This window comes from Dreissena polymorpha, chromosome 13, assembly GCF_020536995.1.
Source record: "Dreissena polymorpha isolate Duluth1 chromosome 13, UMN_Dpol_1.0, whole genome shotgun sequence".
NCBI classification, from domain to species: domain Eukaryota; kingdom Metazoa; phylum Mollusca; class Bivalvia; order Myida; family Dreissenidae; genus Dreissena; species Dreissena polymorpha.
Window position 1 is genome coordinate 34,882,647 of NC_068367.1, and position 25,909 is coordinate 34,908,555.

Sequence of the window (25,909 nt, forward strand, 5' to 3'; positions counted from 1 at the left end):
GTAATTACTTACCTGCTATCATATGCTACTCATCCCGAAGGATCGTAAATCATCCGGAATCTTTCTGTCCAAAGAATCCCACACTTTTCATAAACCCGTCGTTCAGGTCAGAACGGTCACATAGTGCCGTGTAGCCGTATAACTAAAAAGAGATATTACCCAGAATCACTCTTATTCCAATAAACAATATGAAAATATTAGACGAAGAGCGGGGTGGGAGGTGGGACTTACCGATAGCAGGTAAGTAATTACTAATTAAAATGAATTTTACTAGAAAAATTTGTTTTAATAGCTTAATTACGTTACCTGCTATCATATGCTGACTTTGCAGCTGCGGCGGGAAGGTTCGCGAAAATCTCCCCATCACAGCGGAACCCATATCTCGGGTTCTTAGCTAATCTTCGTTATTACGGTATTAACTTAATTCACGGATAAGCGTAAAATACCTATGCCGTAGAAGATACTACCGTTTGTGCAACCACAAGGGAGCCCAACAAATACAAGTTGTCCTGTTGGCACTCCAGAGAACGAAGATAAAAAGATGAAAAAGTGGTCTGATTCCTCCAGAAAGCAGCTTGAAGCACGTCAGAGAGTGGGGTATGATTAATTTATGCCCACGAAGCCGACTTTGCTCGTAATTCATGCGGTCTAATCTTAAAAAGGGATGAATCCCTTGAAGAAAGAGAAGAGTAAGCCCTTTTTATAGTCAAGGCTACCCAACAGGAAATAGAAGCCGCAGACACATCGCCCCCCCCCCTTTTAAGGGAATGAAGAGTTTCTTGCGAGATTTCGAATAGACTTTACTCTACTAAGATAAAACTTCAAAGACCTGACAGGGCAGAGGAGTCTATCTTCATCTTCATTTCCACAAGTTCTAGAAAGACTTGGGACCTTGAAGGGTTTAGAAGCCATTGAGGGGATTTGATTTTTAGCAAGGAATCCTGGCTGACACAACAAAGTGACAGAGCCATCGGAGGAATCAAAACGAAGATGGCTTTCTTCGATAGAAAGAGCATGAATTTCACTTCTACGTTTGGATGAAGCCATGGTAAGAAGGAAAACGGTCTTCCAGGTTAGGAACTGTAAAGAAGCCTGATTAAGGGGTTCATAGGAAGCTTTAATTAGCGATCCAAGAACACAAGCCAAATCCCATTTGGGGGTTAGAGAACGAGACACAGGACGTTTAAGTTCCATGGCTCGTATCAGTTCCGAAATGGCTGGGTAAGCACAGACTTGTGATGACTTACGAAAAGCCAAGGTATGCGAAAGCACAGATCTGTATCCTTTGATGGAGCTAAGAGAAAGTTTCTTATCATCAAAGAGATAGATTAGAAAATCCGCTATGCGTCTAGCAGAGGGATTGAGGGGATCAATTTTCCCTCGAACACACCAATTAGAGAAGAGTTTCCAGCGAGCATCATAGACTGCTCTGGTGGACTTTCTCCTTGCAGAGGCAACGAGCGTTGAAGCCCTGACAGAAAAGCGTTTCTTCTGCAGGGATTGCCTGATAACGGCCAGACGTGTAAGTGGAACATGTCTGGATCCAAGTGAAGTCTGCCTTTCTTCTGAGATAGGAGATCTGACCTGTGCGGGAGTTCCCTGGGAAATTCGCACAGGAGACCGAAAAGGTCGTTGAACCAGGATCTCCTGGGCCACCAAAGGGCTATCAGGAGGATCCGGCAAGAGCTCACACTGATTTTCCCTAAGATTTGGGGAATTAGAAGGGTTGGGGATAAGCGTAAGCGTCCAGTTGATCCCAATCGAACGAAAGTGCGTCTACCGCCCACGCTGCTGGTTCGTACACTGGACTCACATAAAGAGGAAGTCTGTGGTTGTCTCTGGTCGCAATCAGGTCGACCAGTGGATAACCGAATGTGAGGAATATCTGGTTGGCCACTTCCTGATGAAGTGTCCACTCCGATGGAAGTAACTGGTGTTTGCGAGACAAACCGTCCGCCAGGGCGTTGAGACGACCTGGTATGTGTTTGGACAAGAGAGAGACGTTTAGGCTCTTGCAAAGAACAAGTAAGTTCATTGTTTCCAGATACAGGGAGTGAGAGTGTGTACCGCCCTGTTTCTGGATGTAAGCCACGACTGATGGGTTGTCTGTCGATACCATCACACAGGAGTCCCGAAGATGTGATTGGAATTGAGAAACAGCTAGAAAGACTGCTCGCATTTCGAGATTGTTTATGTGCAGGAGAGACTCCTGAGGAGACCACAATCCTGATAATGTCAGGCTGCGGGGTTCCAGGTGAGCGCCCCAACCTTCCATGCTCGCATCCGTTATGAGATTTAAAGAAGGTTGCGGGGAAAGAAGCAGTACTCCTGCCAACAGGGTCTCCTCGTCTAGCCACCATTGAAGTCGGGGGACTAAGGACGGAAAGATGGGAATTTGTGTTAGCAGATTGTCTGGAGACCATTTCCATCGAGCTGAGAGATAGTGCTGAAGAGGACGTAGGAAGAGACGTCCCAATTGCACGAAGTCTGCTACAGAGCTCAGGATACCGTTGAGTGAGAGGAAATCTTGAGCTGTGATATGAGATTGGGACAGCACCCATCTGACCTTCAAAAGGAGGTCTGATACACGTTGCGGTGAGACCCTGACCCGATTGATGTGGGTCAGAAAATTCATTCCCACAAATATGAAATCCTGAGAGGGAATGAGGTCTTACTTAGCTACATTGAGAAGGAGTCCTAAAGAGAGGAGCTCCTTCCAAGAGAACTCTAGATGTAGCAGAAGCAGTCGACGATCGAGCTGGTGTAAGAGCAAATCGTCGAAATACTGAAGCAGTTGAACCCCGTGTAATCGGAGGTGTGCGCCCACTGCGTCCATGAGTTTGGTGAAAACTCGTGGAGCTGTGGCCAATCCAAAGGGCATCGCCCGAAACTGGTAGACCTGGCCTCGAAAGGAGAAGCGCAGGTACTTCCGGTAGTTGGGATGAATGAACATGGAAGAATGCATCTTCCAGGTCCAAGGAAACCCCCCAGTGCATGGGTTTGATGGAGCGCCGAATGAAGGCAGGAGTCTCCATCTTGAAAGTAGGTTTGACTAGAAACGTGTTGAACACTTTTAAGTCTATGACTGGTCTCCAGGAGCCGCTTTTCTTTTGAACAAGGAAAAGGCGACTGTAAAATCCTGGAGAACAAGGGTCGTGAACCCTTTCTACCGCCTGTTTTTCCAGGAGTCCGAGAATGGAGTCTGGAAGTTGTGGATGCGGAGATACCAGATCTATTGAGACGCGAGAGAGTGGGTGCCTTTTTTCGAATTGAAAAGTGAGGCCATGTGTGACAAGAGAATGAACCCGCGCGTCCGAAGTTATTTGGAGCCATCGATTTGCGAAGTGCATAAGTCTGGCCCCGACTGGTACCTCCGGCATCAGAGGTTGTGGCGGTAGAAAGGGGTATGACCTAGGGCTGACCTTTTGGAGGTCCACCCTTGCTGGAAGAAGGATTAAATGACTTCTTGTCCGCATTGGGTTTGCCCTTACTCCAATTTTGGTTTACAGAAGGCTTCCGATAGGAAGATGTTCTGTTCTGAAAAGAATGCCTATTTGTGGGCTGACGTGGAGCAGACGGACGCTTAGTAGGGAATCTGTCCCTTTTAGCGTTCTTGGCCGGTGGGGCTCCTGGGGGCTTAGAAACAGGGCGCTTAAAAACCACAGGGCGCTGGCCAGAGTTGCTCCTAGCTAAGGAGGCATGTATCTGATCTTCACGATCAGCAGTAAGTGCCGACTGTGTCCTCCCTCCGAAAAGAGAATCTGCTGTTAGTGGAGCAGTTCGAAGGGAGTTAACGCCTGTTTCCAAAAGGAAATTATTGCGCAAGGAAGAGAGGAAGAGAGGATGAGGTCTCTCCGAAGCCTTAACATCTCAGACATAGACGACGCAGCATTGTGAGATAAACACTGCGTAGTACGTGAAAGATGTATCAACAAGGCACCGAGCTCCTCTGGGATTGAATCAGAGAGCTCCCAAACCAAGTCTGAGGCTGTGGCTGCGATGAGATCTAGCTGGTTAGCCAGACCTATGGAACGGCGTTCTCTCAGCTCCCAATTTTCCAACAATTTTACCTGCTATCGGTAAGTCCCACCTCCCACCCCGCTCTTCGTCTAATATTTTCATATTGTTTATTGGAATAAGAGTGATTCTGGGTAATATCCCGTTTTGGTTATACGGCTACACGGCACTATGTGACTGTTCTGACCTGAACGACGGGTTTATGAAAAGTGTGGGATTCTTTGGACAGAAAGATTCCGGATGATTTACGATCCTTCGGGGTGAGTAGCATATGATAGCAGGTAACGTAATTAAGCTATTAAAACAGCTGGCAAACCACATGGTGAAAATTTGTTTCAACGAACGAAAATCATTTTGGAACACATGCGAAATATCATTAGAACACATGTTTTGAGGAATGTTTATTATGATTGGACCACACATGTAACTTGTGTTAAAGTGTTAAAATGGTTTACAATATCTATATAAGGGAAACTGTCCCACAACTGGACGTCATGATTTTTAACGGACTGGAACCATTTGCGAACTTAGCCTATATACAACAAGAAATATACTCTGGCCAAATTCGATGAAGATTTGACGAATATGTGAATTCTAGAGTGTTAAAAAGTTGTTTCACTTAATATTATGTTGAACAAAATTTTGACCGAGCGTGATTCCGGTTCGAATTCACCCGAGATTGTATTGGGAACAATTATCTGGCCAAGTTTCATGAAGATTTGACAATGAATGTGGTCGGACTAAAGCTTTTAGTAGGCATATGTTGGGTTGAGGTGACATAAGACAATCAAGTAAATTACAAAGTTTTAATTGGCATTTTACATACAAGGTATACAATTCACAAAATACTCAATATATTAAATTTGTTTTGGCACCAGGGATGTCGTGAATTTTACGTAATAGCGATTAATTGTGTTGAATAGTGTGGAACTTGGTCAAATTAGCATTCTGATGAATTATTTGGGATCCTATATGAGGTGCAAAGCTAAAGTTTGATAGTATTACATGCATTCATGTGATGCACGAGATTTATATAAGTCGCCTGCATCAAATGACTGCATTGTTTTGTATACTGGTATATACTGCGTTTTGTACTTCATTGATTAAGATTGTATTAAATTGGAATCATGGGATTACAAAATGTTAAATAAAAGGTGAACAGTTTGTTGGTGTTTCATATTATAATACTATCATGTGTGGCAAAGGGAATCTCCGTCACAAGGGATACTGGTTATACCAGGCATATTTTAGTTTGCAATGACCAAATAAATAACGTATTGACCAATCCCTAAATAAGTAATGTTTCCGTGCCAAGAATCGAGCCCACCGACCATGGTATATGTGGTTCAGCGCTCTAGCAACCGAGTTAGCCAGTGTGTATTAAAAACTGCATTTAAAGCATTTTAGTTAATGATTTGCATCACAGAGTGCTGTCAGTAAAGGTTAATGTGGGTTAAAATTTACCACTTTTAATTATTGTTCGCGGTACATTTAAAGTTTCAATATCAATAACCTAACAATAATCATTTCACAGTAACAAAAGAGAAGGAATTCTGTACTTGCAGGGGTTTTTTTTAGAAAAAGGGGAAGACGCTGGACGCTGGGTAAAAGGGGAAAATCGAGCGCGAAAAAGACATATTTGGGGAAAAAATAAAAACTGTTCATTTCAATGTCTATAACTCGCCTACAGACTTCAGGTTTTTTTTTAGAAAAAGAGACATGTCTCTGACCTTTTTGTTCTTAAACACATGAACAACTATGATATTAAAGTCAAAGTCCTAAATAAAGTTGCAGGGGTAGATCTAATAATGGGAAATGTTTTCAACTGGGGCCGGGGAACGATTTCAATATTGTGATTTCAATTTCATGATGAATGGGTTGACGATTTAGATCTGCTACAGTATTGGAAGGGAAAGGTGCGGCAGCTGCCGATTGTCTACTTTCACTTTCACAATAATCCGAGAGTATTAATCGATGTTGATTACATGTACCTCCGAATCCTGCTGGGTTTCAACGGTTTTTGATGATTCATTCTTAAAAAATGCGTCAACGCAATTAATATTTTCCGAGTCCGAACGTTTTATTTTGTTCGTGTATGAACGCCAATTGTGAGACTTTTTTTCTGTTTTAACGTTTATACCCATCTTGGCTTTCACATAACCCGGATGAAAACTCGACTGGTTTCCGGTAATTTATTGACGAATCACCCTTCTCGCGCAAGACCGGAATCCAGTAAAATAGTCACATGATTAATACGATTAGTTGCCCGGTTTCCATGACGTAATTTAAGAGCTATATATAGAATCACTGGGATTCCCAGATTTGAGTGTTCGTCGGGAGAGAGAGAGAGCGAGATCGTTGTACATGGTACAAATAGGATAAGTGTCGACTTCCCAAAAGAAAGAAAAAAACATTTCTTTGAGGGTAAAATATTATATTTTGGTGAAAAATTATATTTTTGGAGGGGAAATGGTAGTTTTAGGGGAAACATTCTGGTAGGGGAAGACGCCGATTATCGGCGTCACTTTCTTAGTAAAAAAAAAACCTGACTTGTAATTATAGTTTCCGGTACATTTAAGGTTGAGATATCTATAACCAAACTTTAATCACTTTACAGCAACAAAAGAGAAGGAATTTTGATATTTAAAGCATAATTCCCTCATTATTGTTTTAACGTTCATGACCTGATCCATTCTTAAACTCGGCCGAGATATCATTAAAACAATGTTCTAAGAAGGTTTCAAGAAGATTGGACCAAATTGTGACGTAAAGATTATTCATATGGTTTCACTATAGCAATTTAAGGAAATTATTTAACCCATTAATGTCTAGCGTTTAGAAAAAAGGACTTTGCAAACAGCGTAGACCCAGATGAGACGCCGAATGATGCGGCGTCTCGTCAGGGTCTGCGCTGTTTGCTTTACGGAATTTCAGTAAGTAATATTCAAAATATAGAAATAAATATACTAGACGTCCCTAAGTTTGAAAATAAATTGATCCAATTTAGAAGGATGGGAGAGTCCACTAGGCATAAATGGGTTACAGGAAAACTAAAACATCGCGGTGGGGGAATTTTCCAAAGGACTGAAACAGTTTTCGAACTAAGCCGAGTTGTTATTAGAACATATATTCTGAGAACGTTTCATGAAATTGGGCGCAATATTTGATAAATGACGCACGGTTTCACTATAGACATATGAAGAAAACTACCCTGCCCCCTCCCGGCGCCCATGTTTTTAAATTGACCAGAGCCATTTTCGAACCGGTATATAATAAGAACACATATTATGAGTTACGTTCAATAAGATTTGACAAAATGTGCCCAGCGTGCTCACACCGGTTTACCATAGGCATACAAAGAAATTGGCCCCGCCGCCTTTTCAAGAACTGTAAGCAATTTCCAACTCAGACAAAATATCATTAGAACAAACAATCTGAGAAAGTCATGAAGATTGTAAAAATGTCGTATATTAGAGTGTTTATATATAAATTTTTGAAATTTTACATAGTTAACTTTTGACCCATTTGATCCACTTTTGAACACGGCCGGGATATCATTTGGTCAAATGTTTTTTTTAAGTTTCATGAAAACTGGGAAATAAAATATAAATGGGGTCTATAGGGTATTTCTAAGGTTACTTTGACGACACACGACGAACGACAGACAAAATGTGATCACAAAAATTCACAATGAGCACGTTGTTCTCAGATCCTCTAAAACACAGATACATCGTAAAGACGACGTAAATAGTTTAACTGAATACACTCGTTTTATTTGTATGCGTAAGACACCGAGGGCAAACTCAATGAGACACGTGCAATCAGGTTCATGGGACAGAATGACGGACAGTCTGACCGACGGACGGGTGGACGGTCGGGAGGGAGGGTTTGGGGCGGGCGGACGGCCGGGATGGAAGGCGGGCGATTGGAAGGAGAGATGGACGGCAAAACAGACAATAAAAAGGGCGTTGGCAGGACGGACAAACAACAATACGCACATACAGAAAGACTAACGCACGGAATGACGGATGGAAATGAAGGAAACAACAACAGGGCCAAAGGGCCTTATGTCAATCTCTTAAGGTATGTCAAAACCTATTTGTTTTGTCTTGACTTTGTGATGTGTGTGTGTGATTACTGTAGTTTTATTTTTTTTTATCTGTGTGACACATATTTGATAAGGTATGAAAACTAATTACAACAAATACAAGAGTTTACTATAAACATCTTAAAAAACAGCAACCCCAAAGGATGGTCGATTTCTACCCCAGAGGCATGATTTGAACAAGCTGATCAGACGAACATCATACGATTGGGCACATCGAATATGAAAAACGTAACAGTTGCAGTTTCACGGAATTTTGACATACAAGTCTGCATAAGTACATACATGTACATACATCTACACACGTACGTACGGACACGCACACACAGACAGACACACACACAGACAGACATACACACAGACAGACATACAGACCTACTGACTGACTGACCGACTGACTGCCTGATGGACGAACGGACGGGCTGACTGACTGACTGACTGAGAGACAGGCATACAGACGGACGGGCGGGCGGGCGGGCGAACGGGCGGGCTGGCAGGCAGGCAGGCAGGCTGACAGACAGACAGACAGACAGACAGACAGATTTAATTGACCGTCTGATCGGGGAGCCGGACGACTAGCGCGAATCCTAAACTTGTCTGTATTTCATTTAGGGGGATAAGGTTGGCAAACAATCATCTCTATAAATTTAATTATTGTGTTTGCAGTTAAATTGCTTATGTACAAAGAGGATTTGAGTTACTAGGGAAACATTAAAAACTGCCTTTAAATAATGCAAATACTCTGATGCAGTTTTTTGTTACGCGCGGCTCATAAATCCGAACGGATAAGTCAGTTAATTATGTATGGTTTTATTGATATATTTCTATTCGGAATCCAATTAAATTGAAGGGGAGGCTATCTTTAATATTACTCTTTTTTACTTTAAATAAAATTAAAAACACCCTATAAATTTAACATGTGATAGCAGTGGTACCGTTTATCAATAAGAGAGATAACTGCTGAGAAGAGTTAGTCAATCTCGTCGCAGTAATTATCTCCCCTGGCAAATTGAAGGTGGATAGTTTATTCTCAAGTAAAATCCTTTCGAATTAAAACGTTTGTCTACTTTAAGGAAAGTCAATGTAATAATCTACCAAAAATATTGTTTTATAAATGGTTAACAATAATAAGAACATCTGTATAGATTGTGCTTATGCCTGAATTTATACGCATAAAGAACATCCAAAACAAGAGGGCCATCAGGCCCTAAGGCGCTCACCTGAAAGCCAAAGGAACTAGACTGTTCTGAAAAAAATGCAAGCTGATTTATGAAGATTTTTTTGGACCAAAATTGTGACTTTTAACATGTTTTTTTTATATTTGACCTTGTGGCCTAGTTTTTAACCCTCATATGACCCAGCTTCATTCTCTGGCAAAATTTTATTGGGACAAATGGTCTGACCAAGTTTCATGAAGATTGGCCAATAAATGTGGCTAATATAGTGTCAACAAGTTTTCACTCAAGCCATATAAGGACAACTGCCCCCCCCCCCTGGCGGCCATGTTTTTCAACAAACCATAACCATTTTCAAACTCACTCAAGCCATTGTTAGAACAAATGTTCAGATCAAGTTTCATAAAGATTGGATAATAAATGTGACTTCTAGAGTGTTAACAAGGTTTTGTAGTAAATAGCCATTTAAGGAAAAATGCCACGCCCCCTTGCAACCATGTTTTTTTAACTGATCTCAACCATTTTGAACTTAGCCCAGATATTATTAGTCCAAATATTCTGACCAAGTTTCATGAGCATTGGACCACAAATGTGACTTCTAGAGTGTTAACAAGGTTTTACAATACAGTAAAGCCAATAAGGAAAAGTGCCCCGCCCCATGGTGGCCATGTTTTTCATTCAACTGGAACCATTTTCGAACTCGTCCAAGATATTATTGGGACACATGTTTGACCAAGTTTCATGAAGATTGGACTAAAAATGTGACTTCTAGAGTGTTAACAAGGTTTTACTATAGCCATATAAGGAAAACTGCCAAGCCCCCTGGCGGCCATGTTTTTCAACCAACCGTAACCATTTTGGAACTCTTCCAAGATATTATTGGAGCACATCTTCTGACAAAGTTTCATGAAGATTGGACTAAAAATGTGACTTCTAGAGTGTTAACAAGGTTTTACTATAGCCATTTAAGGAAAACTGCCACGCCCCCTGGCGGCCATGTTTTTCAACCAACCGGAACCATTTTCGAACTCGTCCAAGATATTATTGGGACACATGTTCTGACAAAGTTTTATGAAGATCAAACAATAAATGTGACTTCTAGAGTGTTGACAAGGTTTTACCATACAGTAAAGCCATATAAGGAAAACTGCCCCCTCCCATGGTGGCGATGTATTCATTCAACTGGAACCATTTTCGAACTCTTCCAAGATATTATTGGGACATATGTTTTGACCAAGTTTCATAAAGATTGGACTAAAAATATGACTTCTAGAGTGTTAACATGGTTTTACTATAGCCATATAAGGAAAACTGCCACGTCCCCTGGCGGCCATGTTTTTCAACCAACCGGAACCATTTTCGAACTCGTCCAAGATATTACTGGCACACATATTCTAACAAATTTTCATGAAGATTGGACTAAAAATGTGAATTCTAGAGTGTTAACAAGGTTTTACTATAGCCATATAAGGAAAACTGCCACGTCCCCTGGCGGCCATGTTTTTCAACCAACCGGAACCATTTTCGAACTCGTCCAAGATATTACTGGCACACATATTCTAACAAATTTTCATGAAGATTGGACTAAAAATGTGAATTCTAGAGTGTTAACAAGGTTTTACTATAGCCATATAAGGAAAACTGCCACGCCCCCTGGCGGCCATGTTTTTCAACCAACCGGAACCATTTTCAAACTCGTCCAAGATATTATTGGGACACATGTTCTGACAAAGTTTCATGAAGATCGGACAATAAATGTGACTTCTAGAGTGTTAACAAGGTTTTACTATAGCAAACTGCCACGCCCCCCTGGCGGCCATGTTTTTCAATCAACCGGAACCATTTTCGCACTTGTCCAAGATATTATTGGGACACATGTTCTGAGTAAGTTTCATGAAGATTGGACAATAAATATGGCCTCTAGAGTGTTGACAAGGAAAATGTTGACGACGCACGACGGACAAAAGGCTATCACAATAGCTCACCATGAGCACGTTGTGCTCATATGAGCTAAAAACAAATCATGTATTCCGGATTTTCATAATTCCGTCTTAACAGAGTTGTCGTTCGTGCGGGACGGTTTACCTACTTCCGGTGTCAATATAAACAATGGGAAAATACTACTGCTGCATCTTTGAATGTCACAATTTTATTCGCAGAGTCAGAAATTTTCTTAAAAACAAGTTAATTAGTTTGTGTCGGTATGACTGATCTTTCAGACACTGCAGCATGGTGTTTGAGTCAGTATAACTGATGTTTCAGACACGCAGCATGGTGTTTGTGTAAGACACTGCAACATGAAGAATGGTCTTCAAAAATTATATGTCTGATACAACAGTTGGATGTCTATGTCAGTATAACTGATATATTCGATTTAATAGTAGGATATTTGTCTTAGAAGTACGGTTGTTATCAACATAACACATACAGTTTCTTCATAAGTTGAACTGATTTGTCAGCTTGGTAGTAAATTGTTTTCCTAGTGTGCAAATAGGTTATAACCACAATTTATTATAAAGACAAACCTGCTATGCCTCGATCGTATTCGTCTAGCTCTTTTTCATTCGCTGCTTGCTTTATGCGGTTGATACTTTCTTGTGTCTTGTTTTCAATGCTTTGTTCTCCGGCCTGAATTTTATCCTCTAAAGCATCCAGACCTTCTTTCAGAGTCCTTTCAGCCTCTTCAGAAAAACGTTTTGCCTGTGTGAGGATCTGATTGGCTTCTATTACCAGCTTGCCCAAATCGTCAAGTGAAATACGATCATTCTGCAACTACATAAATTATTTGCGTTTGTAGACTTACATCAAAACAGATTCTCATAATATATCTAATTAAAGTATTATATAGTCTGTGATTTTATTTAACAGAACTAGTGTTTATATTTTCATTAAGAAGAGGACCTGCAAGGCCCAAAGTCGCTCACCTTAGATACAAAGGAACTGACTTGCTCAGTGCAGCCCCAAGATATCATTAGAAAAATTGTTCTGACCAAGTTTCATGCAGAGAGAACTCTACATGTAACTTGTAGAGTGTAAAATAGGTTTTACTATAGCCATATTAGGATAAATTCCCCAAGCACTGGCAACGATGTTTATCAACAGACAGGAACTATTTTTGAACTGATCCAATATAGTATTAAAACAAATGATCTGACTAATTGTTTAAAGATTGGACAATTAATGTGACTTTAAGAGTGTTAACGAGTTTTTACTATAGCCATTAACATATAAGAGAAAATGCCACGCCCCATGGCGGCTATGTTTTTCATCCAACCAAAAGTAATTACAAGATTTATAAGGACAACTCTTCTGACCAAGTTTCATTAAGATCAGACAATAAATGTGGCCCCTGGAGTGTTAACAAGGTTTAACAAAAGTAATATGTAGCGATATAAGGAAAAATGCACGCCCCATTGAGGCATTTTTTTCAAGAAACCGGAACCATTTCGAACTCGTTCACGATATCATTAAAAAAAATGTTCTTACCAAGTTTCATGAAGATGAGACAATAAATGTGACTTTGAAAGTGTTAAAAAAGTTACACTATAGCCATTTGTAGCCATATCAGGCGAAATGCCCTGCCCCCTGGTGGCAATATTTTTCAACAGACCAGAATCATTTTATTTTGGAACTTAATCAAGATGTCGTTGGGACGCATTTTTTTACCAAGGTTCATGAAGATCGAACCATAAATGTTGACTCTAGGGTGTTAACATGGTTTTACTATAGCCATATAAGGAAAAAAGATTTTCAATGCTTTTCAAACAACTGCAACCATTGTCAAACTCGTTCAAGTTATAATTGGGACAAATCTTGTGACCAAGTTTCACGATGATCGGACAATAAATGTGGTTTTAAGAGTGTTAACAAGCCTTATAAAGAAAAATGCACCGCCCCTTGGCAGCAATGTTTTTAACAAACTGAAACCATTTTCGAACTCGTCAAAAATATCATTGGGACAAATATTGTGACCAAGTTTTATGATCATTAGGCAATAAATGTGGTTTGAAGAGAGTTAACATGGTTTTACTAAAGCCATATAAGGAAAAATGCCCCTCCCCATGGCGTCTAGGTTTTACAACCAACTGGAACCGTTTTCAAACTCGTCCAAGATATCATTAGAAAAAATCTTCTGACCAAGTTTCATGATGATCGGACAGCAAATGTGATCTCTAGAGTGTTACCAAGGTTTTACTATTGCCATATAAGGAAAAAAGCCCCGCCCCCTGGAGGCCATCTTTTAAAAGCAACCACAACCATTTTCGAACTCGTCCAAGATATCGTTGAGACAAATCGTCTGACCAAATTTCATGAGATCAGACAATAAATGTGGCCTCTAGAGTATTAACAAGACAAATGTTGACGCCGCACAACGCACGACAGTCAAAAAGCGATCACAAAAGCTCACCACTAGCACATTGTGCTTAGGTGAGCTAAAAAGATTTCAAGCGCTATTTTCTAATGACACAACCAAACACCTGTGCAATAAAAAAATCAAACCATTTTACATTAACTGTTTGATATGATATTTTTCTCAAATATACTGCAGTATTTCATTATCTGGACATTCGTCTGTTCTGTTATGAAGTTATTATGTTTCCCGCCCACTAAAAGCGTTTGTTAATAGCATACTGGTCTTAAAATGTTTCAATATCAAGATAAAATACAAATATCTATTGGTATGTGACAAAGACTCACTTTTTGCATTAATATATCTTTGTTAAAATATTCCTGTAAACAATTGCTCTGTACATACATTCTTTATATTATATACTTGTTTAAATAGCGACAAACAACACAAACACAATCAATTTACATCACTGAGTTTCCTGCGCGCTTTTGTTGCTGAGGGATCATGCACTAAGCAGACCGAATCAGACAGTAAGGTGGACAGTGTCAGGAAGAAGTACTGCAGATCAGCATCTGTAACCTTGCAGTTGGCAGTGTGGCGTACATCTCTGCCTATTTGACGGACCTATAGAGAAAAGGACCAAGAGAAGAAGTATTGAGGTAAACCTTCACACGCATGTTCTGCCAGCGTCGAAGTGATGACATGTGATAGTAAAAATGCTTAAATATACAAAGACTTTTAAATAATACTTGTATAATTCATACAATGAGAACAAGCAAATTCGTAGAATTGATATCCCCCGCAGCATATGCTTTGTTTGAGGATGGGTGCAAATCGGACGTGGCGTTACAAATGAAATCATGGAAAGTGAGGATGAAGTTGGGTGTGGCAATCCAAATTTCTAAATCTTGCTTAACTTATTAAATCCAAACAGAAACATTTGATTATTTCCAAAATAATGTATCCAATTTTTTTTTTTAAATATTCACATTTTACAAATAAAAACTGCTTTAACAAATATAAAAATAATATAAGAATGTTATAAAATAAAACTAATTATTTATAGACATAAAAACAATCATAAGATATTGTTTATAACAAAAAACAAACATCAATAGTTTATAGTAAGCACATTTATGTTTCAATAAAAAGTAATTTTATTCAATTAATTAACAAAGAAAACAACCAAAATTTGAAAACATCTTATTATTTTTATATTAGAACTTTATAAAATTAAATTGAATGCAAATAAATATCCTTATTAGAAAAAACATGAGTTGACAGTACATGTACTTGCAATGTATTTATATTTTTTGTCTTATTTTCACATTTGTTGACCACAAATAGTCAAGCAAAATTAATTTTCAGATTGAGAAAGTATTTGTTACAACAATTTCCTTACGTTGGAAAACTAACTGCAAATAAATAACTATATTTTTAGTACCAAATTAAACAGACGTATTTTTAAGTCATTAGGCATTCAGAGATACATCCATGTTGTCGTATATTTACGACGCTAGGAATTCACACTTTAGATTATTAGACGCATTTATAAATGACGCTACAAACTCCACTCTGTAGATAAATTGGATGCATTTATACGACGCTAGGGCTGAATGGGTAAATAGAGATGCTATAACCTTATAGTAAAAAGTATTTTTTCAAGATACCAAGGGCCATAACTCCGTTATTTACAGATGGTGTACATTGCCATTTGGCGTGCTTCATCCTCTTATCCATACAGTACACTCCAAGCGTTTTCCCCCAAAAAACGCGCCCCCTTGGCGTTTTTTCTGCTAGCGAGTGTTCACGCGGCATTGGAAGAGCGAGGTGAACTCGATAAAACGCTCGGCGTTACGCCGCGTTAGCGAATTCCCACGGCGTGTATTACTTTAGCCTACATGTACTTGGTAAATGAAGACAATTTCCGTTCTAATCAATGACCGCCGCGCAACGCCGCGTTAGCAGTGTGCTACTGGGCATGCCAAACAATAAAAACATTGTTATAATAAATTGTTTAAATACTGTAGCACATGTATAAAAAAGAAAATTGTATAGAAAATTAATATATGTTTTAATTCACAGGTACGTCTACAATATGAAATAATACGCCAGGTGATCGTTTAAAGTTTATAAGGAAAAATGTTCCGTAAAATTTCCAAATGAGAATAATAATAAGTAATCCGAAACACACTACGATTTTAAATGTTAACACCACGTTTACAAACGCTTCCAATATACAGTCATCATGTATATTTCCCGACAAAAGCGCGCGAAAATTATGCTGCAAAGTACAAGGTCAAGGTATACTCCTGCAAAGCGTGCGTGTATTGATTTTTTGATACAAACTTTGTTGCGCAGAGAACACTTAATTCTGTTGATTTCGGTTAAAAGCTTCTTTGGTATTTTTTAACAAAATTATATCGCGAATAAGTTGATATTTCCTCCAAAATAATTTCAAATCGAGCACGCCGAATCTTTATCGTTATTATTTTAACAGTAATTGTACTGTAAACTAATTAAAGATGACATCTGGGCGGAACTGGATTACGTGTTCGACGTTATGAAAACACGCAAAGCTTGTCTACTGACCTATTGTGTAGACTGCTGTCTGCGGTGTTTTGACAAAAGGGATTAACATGTGTGAATGTCACTCTGCCGATTTGGTCCATAATTACTGGTAAACATTGTTTTGAATGTCAACGCAATTGAAATACAACTGTGAATATTTAATGTAACTATCAACTCAATAGTTACCATCTTCTTTAAGCAATAAATGGAATAACCTACCTACAAAGAGAAAATAAATGCATTAGCGAGCAGAGAATCGACTTTGTTCCGACAATTAAAACCATTCCTTATGCATTCGTTGAACGTGTTTACTTGAGTAAGTTATGCCTTCAGACAGGAAGCGGATTTTCTTTGATAACGTCAAACTGTCAATCCACAAAGATTTGCGAGACGTTTAGGGTCCTTGGTCATTTGTGTAAATGTTCAGTATAGAAAAAACACCTGCTTACATGAAAACCTTGGATTAAATTATCAAAATAAAAACAATGTTGCAAACTGTGATTATATTAATTGGTAAGTATCAGTTTAAAGATGACGTTTTGTTTGTCGTAAATCAACGAGTTTTCTATACAACTACTTCTACAACCACATGGGGATCGATCTATCTTGGTTGTTGTGTTAATGGTAAATTATATATATATAAATAAATATATATATATACTTGTAATACATGTAATTTTATTTGAAAATCAGGAAGTCAAACAAAGTTAAATTGATCGTTATCTCGTAAAACGCGGAGTTTCCCCCGCGTTGCTAACGCCGAGGGCCGCCGCGTCGGCTTATCAGTTTTGCCGATCGTTAACCGCAGCGTCCAAAATCATGCAAACGCCGCGTATCGCGGGATTTTCTTGATCTCCCTCCAGGTCAATCCCCGCGGAGTAAGGAGGGAAATTGGGGAAAACGCGTGGAGTGTACTGTATATATGCTCATACCAAGTTTCAATGAAATCCGCCAAAGCACTTCAAGATATGGCTCCGGACACAAAAGTGACAGACGGTCGGACAGCCGGACATTGCCAAAACAATATCCCTCCGCCTCTGGCCTCTGGCGGGAAATATATACTCATACCAAGTTTCAATTAAATCCGCTAAAGCACCTCCAAGATATGGCTCCGGACACAAAAGTGCCTATAGTAAAAAGCATTTTTTCAAGATACAAAGGGCCATAACTCTGGTTTTAACAGATGGTGTACAATGCCATTTGGCGTGAATCATGCTCTTATGCATATATATACGCATACGAAGTTTCAATGAAATACGCCAAAGCACTACCAAGATATGTCTCCGGACACAAAAGTGACGGACGGACAGCGGGACAACCCCAAAACAATATCCCTCCGCCTCTGGCGGGGGATATATACTCATACCAAGTTTCAATGAAATCCGCCAAAGCACTTCCAAGATATGGCTCCGGACACAAAAGTGCCTATAGTAAAAAGCATTTTTTCAAGATACAAAGGGCCGTAACTCTGTTTTTACCAAATGGTATACAATGCCCTTTGGCATGCATCATCCTCTTATGCATATATATACTCATACCAAGTTTCAATGAAATCCGCCAAAGCACTTCCAAGATATGGCTCCGGACACAAAAATGCCTATAGTGAAACGCATTTTTTCAAGATACAAAGGGCCATAACTCTGTTTTTAACAGATGGTGTACAATGCCATTTGGCGTGCATCATCCTCTTATGCAAATATATACTCATACAAAGTTTCAATGAAATCTGCCAAAGCACTTCCAAGATATGGCTCCGGACACAAACGTGCCGGACGGACGGATGGACGGCCGGACAACGCCAAAACAATATCCCTTCGCTACTGGCGGGGGATAATTAATTGCATGACTTAAATCGTGTCATAACACATAGAATAATACATATGAAAATTCTGTTAACAAACCAAACTTTGAAAATTGACACTTATATTCATTCTATTAGAATGGTGCATTTAGAGATTACCTTTTCTAGCGGGCATTGCTTATCAGGAGGAGGCGGTGATAGACATGCGGTGGAGACGCATGTCTGAAAATGAGTGCAGTTCAACATGATGCTTATCACACCATTAAAGTCAGATGCCTGCACAGAAGATACGCTGCTATATCCATCCCGTGGGAGGTAGCATTTGCCAATTTCCCACGGATCTATTGCCCATCTTTCAGCTTTAGTGTTTGCCCAACTAGGCTTATTAAATCTGTGTAACGATGTGATATTTTGTTTCACTTTAGTACATGTTTGGCATGACTTGTATTGCAGTGAATTGTGGAAAGAACAGTTAGTTCGTTTCCTCTTTTTACACACGTCCTGAGTTGGGCACGGTATAAGGTTTTGAATAAAGCATTGTCCACAACTACTTCCAACTGTTTTTTGGACGTTAATTAATTCCGTCACAACAAAGTCAGTCAATCCTTCCTTTGTCCAATTGAGGGCAATGTACGCTTTGAACCAGTTATTGGTCTGCTTTTCGGTGAAGATGTTGGTGTTGGCAGCCATCCCCACGAGACTACATGAACCATTCAGTAGAGAGTTAGTTTGCGAACAACCAAAGAGTAGATAGTATTATGGCACGTTGTCATATTCTTGTCCATGAGCATCCTCTGACCTTGTTATTGTTTTGGTTGCTTTATTTCTCCTATAATTAAATAAGTATTTTTTACAAAACGTAGATCGTCTGTTCAAAGAATAAAATTAACTGAAACATAAGACATATCATTTATAAAAAATGTATGTTGGTAAAAAAATATTTGTCATCTACAAGTGAATTGGTATATTTTACCAAACTCATGTATTCAGTTGAAAGAATAATATCAACTGAAAAATAAAGCATGTCATTTTATTACAGAGTGCCTGTAAAACCCCGCGTACACTCCATTACATTAGCAACACAATTTAATACCGTAAATGTTTGTGTTTGCATTTTTAAATTACACACATAATTTTATTAAAATGATATTTTCATGTCAGCAGCTTTGATATTTGACAGCTGCTGCGTTTGAAAATTTTGTCAGCAATTTTATATGCATCTTACTAAGCATTCAATCTCGAAGTAATGATTAACACGATATGAAAATGTCGTTTCCGCATGTTGTAGAAACGATCAATCATTTTAATCTGTTAGGTACATGTACATGCTATGAAACCATGAAAACGTGTTTATATAAGTGATCACATACGTAATCCGCAATGGGCTACGTTTTTGAAAAAAGCCACTTTAAGGGATTTAGCATCAAGCTGATCCTTTCAAAATCTTTTCAAAATCACACGCCATGTCAACTATAACACACAATTATTGTTGTTGCATAAAATGGTTGGCGTTGTTCGTATTGACTGATAATTAAGGATGTATTATGTTTAGTGTTTAGCTAACAACGATATGCAGATATCACACATATACAACCACTGAACGAAAAAGCTACCTGTGTGTCCAAAATATTTCCCATTCTGTTTTTACCTGTGATTTTAAGCAGAAATTTATGTTATGCTGTACGGTGGCTAGCTGATCTACAGTGAAGCACCTTTTCCTAAAGCAATACCAGAAATGGTGTAAGCTGTTATTCGATTTCTTTAACTGTTCAAATATCTTTTAACCTACGTTTCAAGTAATTTTACTGCACGTTAGGTAAGACTTTATTGGGCGGTATGATTTTGGTTGGTGTTTGGCTTTAATGCGTTTAGGAGGGGAATTGTCGTGGCTGTGTCTAAAATCAATACTAGATTGAATGAGTTTAGTCAGATGCTTAGAATTATGGATTTCAGGTGTTGGAACATAAAATTATTTATTCTACTTGAGCCCATTACGGAGATAATCTTACTTTTTATTATTGTCTGGAGTTCTTAAAATGTAAATGGTCAATTGCGAGGCCTTCTTTTATCCACAGGCACATTTAAAATACAGTCGTTCTCCAGTTCGGCTTTCCGGAGTCAATTCTTTCTTGAGGTAAACTTGAATTTTTTTAAGATGGATTCGAAATATTGAACCAAAATTGAGCCTTTTCCCTTGAGATTGTAGTAATTTCCCACATTGCCTGCCCTATTGATCACATTCGGCTCCGATCAGCTTTTGGGATTAGACTTTCCAGTGATAACACATGAATCAATTAAATAATTTAATAATGTGTTACGCCTCTTGTTTTCCTCAATGTCAACAAATTTATTACATTTTAAAGGTTTGTTGACGAGGCTTTACCTGGAAAACCTCCTCAAAAACATTATACAGAGACTGCGATTGAAGTTTGTTATGTTTACTAATGTTGTATTGAGAAACATATATTTTATTATTGTAGGGAGTTAAGTTGTAAATTATTATTGGTTGAGGATTTGTTTGGTATAAGAAAAACTAACAAATAACGTGTTTCAGCAAGTAAAATTTCTGAAGTTGCTGGCAAGGAAATTTAATTTCGAAGATTCCTATAAACACCTTGAGCTCAGGTGAGCTTAACAGTTTAGAATGTGAGATTATACTCATCTGATTGAACACATATTTATATGGAGCGTTTCCAGAAAATAAAGGCAAATTATAAACATACACTACACAGCCCGTAATTTTTGCAGCGATTCTCGCATCACAGCGATTTATGCAACGTGGCAAATCGCGGTGATTCCGAGCGACAAGAAAATTTGAGTGATGTCTCGGCGATTCCACGGTGACCGTCGCGCGATGTATCTCGCTGTAATGCAATCAGCGCGAATCACCGCGAACCGACGTGATTCACCTTTTTTCGTGAATAATTCGGCAACATGGGAATCAGAAATATGCATTCCGCAAAGTAGGATACATTGTCAATAACCAAGATAATAAATATTCGGCACATTTGGAATTGGCAAAAAAATGACTTCGAAATCTGAAATTCGAAATTCGGCAATCCGGTACAAAGATGGCGACGATCACAGTTTCATTGCTTTATCCATACGTTAAACCGATTTAAATCGCTTAGAGGTTTTAGTATGTATGCACGATTTTGTCAAATATTAATGAATTTATATAAAATTAATGTGTAAAACTTATTAAACATATATTTCAATATAAATAAAAATAAGTGAAGAAGAACATGTGTCGAAACATGAAAAATACGCCAGATATTTAATTCTGAAATGGAAAATGTCTGTAAAGTCGAAATCACCAGCATGCATGTACGATGTGAATCTAAATTTAGTTTTAGTGCAGATTCGTTCATACGACACAAAGACACAATTTTGTTTTACGAATCATTTTAATTTCCTGCAACGATATCTATTCATACGACACACGAAGAAGACGAATCCTTCGGTTATTCACGGACTCTAGATGGCACTGATGAAACATAACCGTATAGGCAAATATCTTTTATAATTAGCGTACATCGAAGCGCCGAGGTTATACATTTTGATGTACCCACTCACGTCTTTTTTTAAATTATAGTTTCATTTCTCGGCCGAATCTGGCAAATTATTTATAATTAGAAAGCCTACGTTACGTATTTTTCAGATATATAAATATATATTAAGTTTTTATTCTGATTTGGGCAGCCCGGCGAGTAATAACTTTAACTTTTGCAAATATCATACCGTTTTGGAGTATAGAATCTAGGTTGACATGTTCGTACTTTATACCGATTTGTAGAGTTTATATTTGGATTTCCGTTTTTAAAACTACATCTTGCGTAGGAGAATAGAATTCTTTTTAAGGATAGAAAAAATGGTTTTAAAAATGAAAGTAAGTAAGGAATGAAGACAGAAGAAAGTAGCACGCGGTCCTTACGCACCGAACTGATGCTACGGTCTTGGCGATTATTCTAGGATGTATATGACTTAACACATGATTAACAATTATTATGCATATTCTTAATTATTCTGATATCGAACCAATCAACGTGTTTTATCTAACTGTTAACATTGAACGATACTTTAAAAAACAACGGTTCATAAAGTTTTGGATTGTATTTGTAAAACTTTCTACAACAAAGTTTATTGACAGTTTACTCGAACATTTGCAATTGATATTTAACATACGTGAGAGTATCGTAACTCGGCTACTAAATATTCTTATAGAATGTTAATTGCATTGGGAATGATCGCTCTTCAAATACATTCACAAATAGATCGGGTTCGCACGAAAAGAGCGCCAATAATTTTAATCGTTTGCGCGCCTATAATGTGGAACCGCATAGGATTCGCACGAAAAAAAAAAGCGCAAATAGTTCAATAGTTTATATCGTTTGCGCGTCGATAATGTAGAACCGCTTAACAACAATAAGTCACGCACAACTGACAGGTGAATTACACGCTCATTTCACCAAAGACAATAAACATCGATTTATAACTAAACTCTAAGCGAAAACATACATAACAGCACCAGGTGAAAACTAATAACTGACACCTTTGCACATGGACTATCAATCGATTTGACCCGCACCTCACACTGTGAGACACCTCAACCTAACAAATTGGCCGCGATATTGTTACTTTTACCCTTTAAAATTGTGTAATTATGAAAAGATGCGACTAGCTTGTTTGCTTATTACATTTGTAAGATTCCCTGTGTATTCTGTATTTAATACATTGGATGTTACTTGTTCTACCTTGTTACTAGCTGTAATGTGATTATATGCATTATAAAAACAATGTGAAACTTTTTGTTTTATTATAAGCACCGCCTACCGCGCAACAATAAACATAGTCTAATTTTTCAGACAATGAAAGTGCTTCAGTTTATATAGTAAAATGAACGTTACGATTGTCGATTGTTCCAAGAGTATATTCCAATCAGGTGGCGTGTAAAATTTGAATCCCATAGGATTTTAAACAAAAGACTTCAGTGATGCGTACTCTCGGACGGTCGTTGAGCAAGCTATTCCGTATACACCAGTAAGGGTGTAATAATGATTGACAGTCGCTGTTATAGTCATTATTATTATTTTTAAATAAACTTGCCTTAACGAGTCCTATTCATCCAAGATATTCACTTCAGTATGTGTCATTCACAGCTGGTTATAATGGTTTCTTACACCTCTAATATGCATTTGCATTAAGAACATATATAGCAATACCAAACGCTGAATTACAATCATCAGTTTTAAAAGTCGCACATAAATCAACATTAAGAACTCTATTGAATAATTATTACGCAGACACTTATTTTAAATAGATGATAACTTCGCGATGTCGGATATTCACGTCAACACAGTCATTTAACAAGCAAATGCATGCGATACATCATTCAGTACATGTATACGTTCTCAACCCATAACAAATCGGTATAATTAAGCAGAATATATTAAAAAACATACTTTTTTCTCGTCAAATATAACAAGAAATATCTTTAAAAAAGATATACGGCGTTGATTGTGGTCGATGTTTATGAACGATCAAAAGTTATCTCTATGAGATAAAAAGTAGCGGATGCCTTTTTTCTGCGCAGTTCTTAGCTACATCATAAGCAAATCAATTACGGGGTGTTGCGCCAAATTTCGTGGCTTATTTTGCTTTATGTGATATTATTACTCAGATATCTATATTTACAGAATAGAAAAACACAAGAAACATGAAAATAAACGAGTGCATATAGGTCAGCCGGCAATACTCGAATCTTATTTAATTGCATAATTATAGTATAGTGAATTATTGTGCTCATGCTTAATAAACTGGTCTAAATGGATAAATATTTCTAATTAATTTTATCAAAATTGGTTCTTATCATGCAAATGTTGAAACCATATTAAAAATCGATGATTGACATACCACAATAATATCGCCGAATATCTTTATTTAGTATCTTTCTGATCAAGACTTCAAGTGCACAAAGTTTACGAGACGGCGTTTATATAAAGATTTCTGCAACTGACCGCAAACTGACCTTGATACCTTGCGGATTGGAATGCAATGCATTACAGTCACTACGTTATTGTCAGTAAGACCGGTGTAACACAATGATCGCACCCCCTTCTGCGAACTCCGGTGATGAACTGTATAAACTCTGACTTTCACAAATGGCCGCGAATTGACCCGAATCCTCGCGGGTTGAAATGCAATGCAAGTAAGTACTAAATATGACAACATAGCCTTTAGTATAAACGCTTTTGCGCTGGTATATCTCTGAAAATAAAAGGTGAACGCGCAAACTGTATTTATGTCGAAAATTGATTGTAAAACTGTTCTATCTATTGAGCCTTTTCATTAGAGATAAAATTGTTTCATGCAGTAAAACAGTGTTACAAAGACGCGGATATGTTTCCAATGTTCTGGTGTTATACTCAAATCAGCCAATGGAATAAATGAAGTGTATTCATTCGTACCTAGCCGCAGGAAATTTTATTTGAGTATTATTGGACACTTACAAAGGTCAAGTCAGGGTGAAAGGCTGGCTTAATACAGCTTACGCCGAAAAATATGTCTCCATACTCCAACCAATTTCGCTCCTAAGCTCTTAAAATATTGAAAGGTTGCTAAACTTGTCAAACGTTTGCTTTGAACGTACCACTCTGGATCAGCAGACGATTTATTGCTTAAATCTGCCTATCTTACGGAGGATTCCGGAGATAGTCGATGAATCACGATTGTGCACGTACGTCACTTTGCACGGTTATGATTGGTAGACTTGCCAGTCGAAGATCGTAGTCAAAACTGGCTTGTCAGCGTGATTCACGAAACAACCTTGTGCGTCCCGGACGATGTACTATTTACGCCCATATTCTTAGCTTAATTGTCAAGTGATACTTGAAATTTGCGACTGCTATACGCGGTTCGTACATATACTAGCCGCGCTCTGAGAAAACTGGGCTTAATTCACGTGTTTAAAGTATCTTACCAGATAAGCCTGTGAAGTCCGCACAGGTTAATAAAGAACGACACTTTCCGTTGTTAATGATTCTTCATTAAAAAGGATGTCTATTCTAAACGAAAATCCAGCCAAAGCGGAAATCGTCGTCCATGATAAGCGTGAGCGGACTTCACGGTCTTATCTGGGACGACACTTTACGCACATCCTCTGGTTTTCCGAGAACGAGGTCCATATACATGTAAAAAGCAATTGTTAAACAGTATTACATTTTGGCATTGTACTGCTCATATGATATTAAATGATGCGCCCATGTGTCACTTGTTATATCTGGTATGAAAAATATCAAGAAATTGAATAAATATATATGTTATAACTAAATTTCAGAAACTTTGTAAGGATCATTCTTATAAGCTGATTTTTTGTAAAGGATAGAGTACACATTTGTATTCTTTCACTATAACAAAAACACATGCCTATGTACCGATACTTAGCTGCACATAGTTAAAACATTTTTCTTACAGAATTTAAAGGGGCCTTTTCACGTTTTGGTAAATGGACAAAATTAAAAAAATGTTTCAGATTCTCAAATTGTCGTTGTAGTTATGATATTTGTGATGAAGCAGTTATACTGAACATTTACCACGCTCTAAAGTATCAATTATATGCATCTTTTGGCGATTTATAAACCTGAAAATTATAAAGCGTTGTAACGCGAAATGATTAAATAACTTGGAGAGTTCTGTTGTTGTCGTTATATTTTGTGATACTACGAGGTTTGCTAATGTTAAGTATAAAATACACCACTCATTGTGTGAGCACGGATGGCCGAGTGATCTAAGCGATAGACTTTTACTCCGCTCAGTGGTTCGAGCCCATTTGAGGCTCTTTTTTTCTTCAATTTTATTCTTGTTTTTTTTTTTAATGGAGATTTTAGATC

General features: G+C 38.1%; 2 protein-coding genes across 6 annotated transcripts in view; both read right to left on the bottom strand.

Moving 5' to 3' along the window:
- The window catches only part of LOC127856540 (uncharacterized protein CXorf38-like), a 298,342-nt gene that overhangs the window by 54,548 nt on the left and 217,885 nt on the right, over nt 1-25,909 (bottom strand). Inside the window, exons 2-4 of one of the 5 annotated variants that reach the window (XM_052392804.1) lie at nt 14,114-14,272; nt 11,823-12,069; nt 13-142 (exon numbers count right to left, since the gene is read on the bottom strand). The exons of 3 other annotated variants lie outside the window; for them this stretch is intronic. In XM_052392804.1, coding sequence (XP_052248764.1) covers nt 117-142; nt 11,823-12,069; nt 14,114-14,272 — 432 coding nt within the window. In that variant the 3' untranslated portion in view covers nt 13-116. The remainder of the gene's footprint in view (nt 1-12; nt 143-11,822; nt 12,070-14,113; nt 14,273-25,909) is intronic. One more of the 5 variants, XM_052392800.1, reaches the window with a different exon arrangement.
- The window catches only part of LOC127854575 (uncharacterized), a 320,519-nt gene that overhangs the window by 46,934 nt on the left and 247,676 nt on the right, over nt 1-25,909 (bottom strand). The window lies entirely within an intron of this gene.